This window comes from Spermophilus citellus, assembly GCF_964194105.1.
Source record: "Spermophilus citellus genome assembly, chromosome: 9".
NCBI classification, from domain to species: Eukaryota; Metazoa; Chordata; class Mammalia; order Rodentia; family Sciuridae; genus Spermophilus; species Spermophilus citellus.
The window spans coordinates 77,289,539-77,296,397 of NC_138191.1; the positions used below are offsets into that span (position 1 = coordinate 77,289,539).

Consider the following 6,859-nt stretch of genomic DNA (forward strand, 5'->3'; position numbering starts at 1 on the left):
ATTACCCACTCTCATTCATGATGCTTCTTAAGCATGTGTCTAGCATTTCATTCTTTTATTGTTTCTTTAGCTCTTAAGCAGAGTGTTATATTATTCCTGCTAAATTTATTCCTGTTGGACAAATCCTGTTACTTCATCCTCTAAGATATTCTAGAATCCTGCTTTCAAATATTTTCTGCCGCTCTGAACTTTATTATATCTGCCAATGATGAGTCTCTCCCTCTTGACTTTGGTCTAAGCTATTGCTTGAAAAGTTGAAAAGTGAGAGAAGGGAGCCCTATGAGACTTTTGTAGTTAAATCCCTTTTCCTGACTCTAGTCTATTAATTAGTGCAACCCAATCCAGCAAACTCTTTTTGTGCATTATCAGCCCCCTCCTCTTCTGTCCAAGTAGGGAGAATATACTAAGAAGCTTGATCAATATAACAAGATAAGCTAATTTAGTAGATCCTACCATGATCCCTGTTATTCCCAACTGCATCTAGTGGGACATATATCCTGTAGGCTAGGAGCAACCTTGTCTAGTCAAACATAGATTCACAGTGAGAGGATATTTGGAACTCAAGCCCTGAAGGCATCTCTTAACACTGAAGGCCTCTGGAAGATTCTCTTGCTCACAGGGACTGCTGAAGCATCACTAAATGTATACTGTTCTCCCCATTTCCTGTAAATTTCAGAACAAAGAGAAGGGAAATGAAGTTTTAGGTCTAAAGACTAAAGCCTCCTTCTACACAAAAAGCTTGCTCCTTACAAGTTTCTGTGGAGTCATGAGAGAATGACCCACTGCAGGCTGCATCTGCAGACCTAAAATTCTTTTCCAACAGACTGGATTCCAAAGCATTTTAGCTGAGATTCTTTTTGGAAGCAAAACTTTTTGTGGATGGCTCCATTTTGATATTCAGTTGAGCAATCTCAGGTTGCTGCTTTTCTCCACTCCCCCTTTTTCTCTTCTTTTCATATGCGGATCCTATATGTGTGATGTCCTTCCCCCTCCTCCTCTAGCACTCCTGTGCATTTGGGAATATATTATTTTTTAATTAGTGCTCCTGTTTTAGCTCCTTTGCCTATTTTCAAATGCTATCTCCTGACCAGGTGTATAGCAAATTAAGGCAATTACAGAGAAAATTAAAGCAAATAGCTCCCTGATATTAAGGGAAGAAAATTCCATTAGCTTGATTATCAACATATATCACTTTATGTAACATATGTGTGGTATAAAAACAATGCTTTTCAATTAATTTATGCATTATTTTTGTGATAATTTCCCCCTTTCTTATTGAACATAAATGGACAATGACTTAACATCTTAGCTTACATTTCACCAATGTAGGAATTCTGTGTAGAAAAAAATCAATTTAAATAATTACCTTCTAATAAATTTGTCATACCTTCAAATTTTCAGGTATCATTTTTTTTTAAGTTGAGCATGGCTATGACCATTTACCTGACTGATTTTTTTTTGGAACCACCCAAATTCACTCTGAACTTGTCTCTGTCCCTGTAGATACAGCCAATTTGGTTCTACCCTAGGGATTTAATGAATAGGTTAAGTATAAATGGAGTTATGGGCCTCAGAGTAACTTTCCATAAGCGCCCTCTCACCCACATTCCCTGAAAGTCTTGGGTATCAGGGCTTTTATGCAGACTTATTTCAGAAGGCAAAGTTCTTACCTCAATGTTGCAGAGACACTCCTCTAACTTCGTAACAACTTCAGAAAACTCAGGTCTTCCCTGTAAATAGAGAAAAGACTTTTTCCTCTGAAGAATAAAGCGGGGAGACTCTCTTTGGATTTTAAAATTGGGTATTTGCATTTGTAAAGAATGAGATTAACAATAAAGTATATTTTTATTTAAAATACACTTGTATTGAAGTGTTAATTGAATGTTCATTTGCTGTTCATGGAGGGATGTTGAGTCTTCTGATAAGAGTTTTAAGTCAGAATTTGCAACTACATTCAGATAATGAAATAGTGGAAAAGCTTTAATTAGCTTTGCATGTTTTTAAATGGCAGGTTTTCTTCTTCAAAATGAAAGAATAAAAGTGGATCTAAAAATTATTAACTATCTCCATGCCTCATAATATATTGCACATGTGTCATAGGAAAGAAACTGCTAAAGCTAATTTTGTAATTAGCTTCACTACTGAAAAGACATCTCAGATTCAAAACTAAGATTAAGGTAGAAACTTCACTACTATTTCCTATTTTGGGGCTTAAGTTACGTTTTTTTATCTTTAAAAACTGCCATTAAAGATATTCTCCATTATAAACCTCAGTGTCAAATGTTCGGTTTATTGTAGTCTGATTATATTTCAAGCTTTCTTCTAGTAACAAGGGATATAAAAATGATTATGGATCTATAGGAAAAAATTCTGGGAATTATATGCCTCCTTTTGTCAGATCCCAAGGATTATATATCCTATCATTTCTCTCTTTATGAAATTTTCACTGCCAGGAGGTAGAGAGCCCGATTTAACATTCAGGCGCACTAACCAACTAATTTAGATTCTTAGTAGAACAATTTCTCCCTTAATATCTAGCCCTCCCCTGAGGACACTACTTCCCCCAGAGCCCTCTTAAGTAGAAGCTGTTTTCTCCAGCACACTCCAGTACCTCTGGGTAGGTGGGGATGGCAATGGGTGAGCAAAAGGCTGTGTCTTCCTTGCTGTCCCTGCTATTTCCAAACTGTTTCTCCTCTAAACATATCAGATTGTTGGCCTATTCCACTGACTTCCTCTCCCTCCATCTCTGAAGATTTCAACCACTGGTTTCCTGTTATGCTCTCTAAGGCTATTGTCCTTTTATTATCCATGAAGATAACCCTGCAACAGCTGGACCTCCAGGTTCCTTTACCTCCTCTTCTCCCGGGGGCTTGTCTTCTCCCTTCATGTGGTCACTCAGCTCTGAGGTCATACCCTAGTCCCTGTCACTACCAAGCCCTGTTGATCCCTCTTTGTTCTTCATCCAAGGATCGTGGGCCACACTGGTATTTCCAAGCCCTTTACCACTTAAAAAGCAAACAAAAGAGCAAAAACATTTTATAGTGAACATTTTCAAATATGCCCCAAAGCAGATATTATACTGTAAGGGTCCGGCGAAACGTCGGAGAAGGAAAGACCACACGAGACTAGCTTCATGCAATGGCAAGGGGGATTTTTATTAGGGATCCGTTCCAACGCGTTGGGACTCTGTGCTCACTCAAGAAGGGAGAGCAGCCCAGAGCCCAGAGCAGAGGTCAAGCAGAGCTTAAGTACACTTTTTGGAGGGGGCGGTGGGCTTTGCATACATCAGAACAAATCATCATGAGGCGCGGGGAAATTGAACATCAATTCTGATACATGATTAGTCCATTCATTGGCGGGAACAGTTTGGGCAGGGGTGATTGGTCACTTCTAAGTGGGGTACACATTCAAACTGATTGGTTCTGGGGCCTGGATGCCTACGTGCCATGTTACCTGGAGCCCTTAGCTATTAAACAACCAGGGAATCAATGGAGATATTTACTGAGCAGGTCCCGCATTGTCCCAATAAGTTTACAGAGATTGCAGGTTCCGGGGATAGCAGGGGAATTGTAACAATAAACTTTTACCTTTTAGCCCAGGCCTTGTAATCTAGAAGCTTTACAATGCCCTAGTCTTTTACACTTTAACTCAGACTTTTGCAGCTTAGAATCAGCTTAGAAATTTTACCTTTACAATACTATCTATTTAATCCACCATTTTCTTTATTATAATTTTTTGCTCATCTCATTAATTTTTTACTGTCCTCTCAATTTCTTACTCCCTCCTTACCTACTTCACATTTCATTGCAATAACTTCCCATTATCACTCCCTTCCACAAACCTCAACTTCCTGGCCCTATTTTGCATTTTGTACACTACTGGAAAAAGTTCAAGCTTTATTAAATCCATCTTACCAGTCTTGCTTGAAAATACTGACGCTCTCACCCCAAGACCTTGTGTACTGCCCATTGCTTAAGACCTATGTCTAGCCCACTCACCCTCTGGATGACTCTCTCATGCTCTGGATGACTATTTTGTACCTTCTCCTCTCTCTCAAACCTCCAGCTCCCACTAGGATGTCTACCTATCCACCTATGCCTAAACATACATAATCTGCCTTAACTTCTGTTGATGAATTTTGCTTCCATCTGAGGCCAGTTCCTTCACTTGTGTGCTCCAGCAGTAATTTTCCCTTTTATTTATTTATTTATTTTGCATTTTTACATGGTCTCTACTGATTTATCCCTTCCAGCACACAAACAGAATATATATTCTTCCATTTTAAAAACAAACAACAAAATAAAACTCCTGTGGGCTCTTCTTCAAGATACTGCTCAACTTTGCTGTTCAACTTTATTCCAAAAGTGCTCTAAAGAGCTATTAAACTTGCTGATTCTAATTTGACTCCTCCCATTTTGCCTCTTCCCTAATCAAACTTTCTCCTGTAACAGTGCTGAAATTGCTCTTGTCAAGGGTACAAAGACCTTTCTCTCCATTGCTAAATTCAATACTAAGTTTCAATGCTCATTTGGCATAGCATTAAATAAAAAGTCATTCCTTTGTCCCCAAAACAGTTTTTTTTTTTCCCAATTGAATTTGAGGTCATTTTCTCATTGTTTCTCTCCTGTCTTCCTTAGTCTTCTCTTTTGGTTCCATCTTTCCTCCTTATCTTTAAATTTTGAATCATCCCAGGACTCAGGGTTGGAATCTCTTCACTCCTATACTTAGAGGTAATTTGTTGAGGTGGTAATTCCACTTCACGCCTTCAAAAAGCAACTCCCAGATTTCTATCCTGAGACCACTACTTTCTCCTGAACTCTAAACTCACACATACAATAGAATGCATTTATAATCCTTTCTTATGTCCACAAACAGTAACTTCATCCTCTACTTTCAGAGGCCAAAAGCCAGAGAATAATCTTTGACTTTTTTCTCTGTCATGCTTCTATTCAACATATCGTGCTATGGTTTTGATTTGAAATATCCCCCACAAAAATCATGAATTAAAAACATGGTCCCCAGTGCAACAGGGTTCAGAAGTAGACTTTCAGGCGATAATTGGCTCATGAAAGCTCTACCCTCATCAGAGGATTAATCTATTTGATGGATCTACCCATAGATCTCTGAATGGACCACTGAAGGTGGGTCGTAGCTGGAGGAAAAAGGTCAATAGGGACATGCCCTGGAAAGGGTTTATCTTCTCCCTAGCCTCTCTTTTTTTTCTTTGATCCCCAGTGGTCATGAGTCAAGCAACTGCCTTTGCCAAGCCCTTCTGCCATGAAGTTTTTGCCTTGGAGTCAGATGACCATGCACTACATACTATGAAACTTTGAGCCAAAATAAATCTTTCTCTTCTCAGTTGTTCATATTAGGTATTTTGGTTACAGTGACAAAAAAAAAAAAAAAAAAAAAAAAAAAAAAAAAAAAAAAAAAAAACCTGAGTAACACACACAAGCAAATCACTTAATTCTATCTTCAAAATGTATCCAGAATCTGAATGGTCAAGTAGCTTATATTAGAGCAAGGCTTTCATAGATAACAAATGTGGAAGACAGCTACCTGAAGGCACTGCAGAATGAATAAAATCAGGCAGATTTGGGAGGGGCATTATTTAGAAGGAAAGAAGGACATGGAATGTTTCTCTCCTTTTTTTTTTTTAAATAGCATTTAGTTAGAACAGTCACTATCTGCATTTTAGGAAATACTTAAAATTTTGATAGTTCATTTGCTTGAAGAACCAGAGGTCAGAATTCAGGCCAACCAGAATGTAATACCTACTGTTTTATAACATATTACCTCAAATTTAGTGTTTTTTAACAATTTCCATCTTTTATCTGACAATTTCTCTGGGCCAGAAGTCCAGTACTGATTAGCTGGGTCCTTTGCTCAGAGTCTCATCACAGTGAAATCAAGGTGCCAGCTGGCATGGGGTGAGTTTCATTTGAGGTTCAAGGGTCTTTGCTAAGATCATTGGCTGTTGGCAGATCTCATTTTCTTGTAGTTGTATGACTCATCTCCCTGTTTACTTGCCAAATATTGCTCAAGAATGACCCTCAGCTTTCAGAAGACGAACACACTTGATTGCCACATGATCTCTATATGCAGTTCACAATATGGCTGTTTGCTTTATATCTGACCAGAAAGGGCATGTTTCTCTGACTGCTTTCTCAGTGACCAGCTGGGAAATATTTTCTGCATTTAAAGGGAATATTTGATTAGGTCAGTTCCACACAGGGCCATCTTTCTTTGGCATATGATGAGACATAATGATGGAATAATATCACATTATTTTCACTGACTCTGCTCACCCTCAGGGTTAAGGATCAAAATATTAGGAGCCATATTAGAATCTTGTTTATCACTTAGTGGCACTAGAAAGTGAGGGGAATCCTGAAAGAAGAAGCCCTGAGATCTGTGTATAAATGCTGCCTAAATCTCTGAGTGATTGTATATGCATGGGGAAGACTTAGATTATCCCTTCTAGATAGGTCTAAAGAAAAAGGAAATGGACTAATATTGGATTGGCCCCATGTAAGACACTGCTTTTACTACTATTTTCTTGGAGTGGAATTATCTAACTTTTATTCTGAGCCCATGAAAATCCATTGCACTCTTCAAGGTCCAACTTAGTAGTTACATACTTCTTAAAGTGTCCAAGTGATTCCACAAAATAATTTTACATTTTTCATTAGTTTCACTTCTCTCTTTCTTGTGTCATAATGAGGTATTTATGTATCTATACCACCAGCTAGGAAGTACCTTGAGGGTAAACATTTATTCTTATGTACCAGCATAGTCCACCACATTGGTTATTTGAGCTCAGATTTGTTAAATTAAATCACATCATACAATAAACATC

General features: G+C 38.1%; 1 protein-coding gene across 1 annotated transcript in view; it reads right to left on the bottom strand.

Annotated features, from left to right (window-relative positions):
* The window catches only part of LOC308655620 (serine/threonine-protein kinase TNNI3K), a gene marked incomplete at its 5' end in the record, with an annotated part of 300,765 nt that overhangs the window by 50,073 nt on the left and 243,833 nt on the right, over window positions 1–6,859 (bottom strand). The window contains one exon of the mRNA XM_081305672.1: window positions 1,671–1,730. Within this exon, the coding sequence (XP_081161798.1) occupies window positions 1,671–1,730 (60 nt within the window). The remainder of the gene's footprint in view (window positions 1–1,670; window positions 1,731–6,859) is intronic.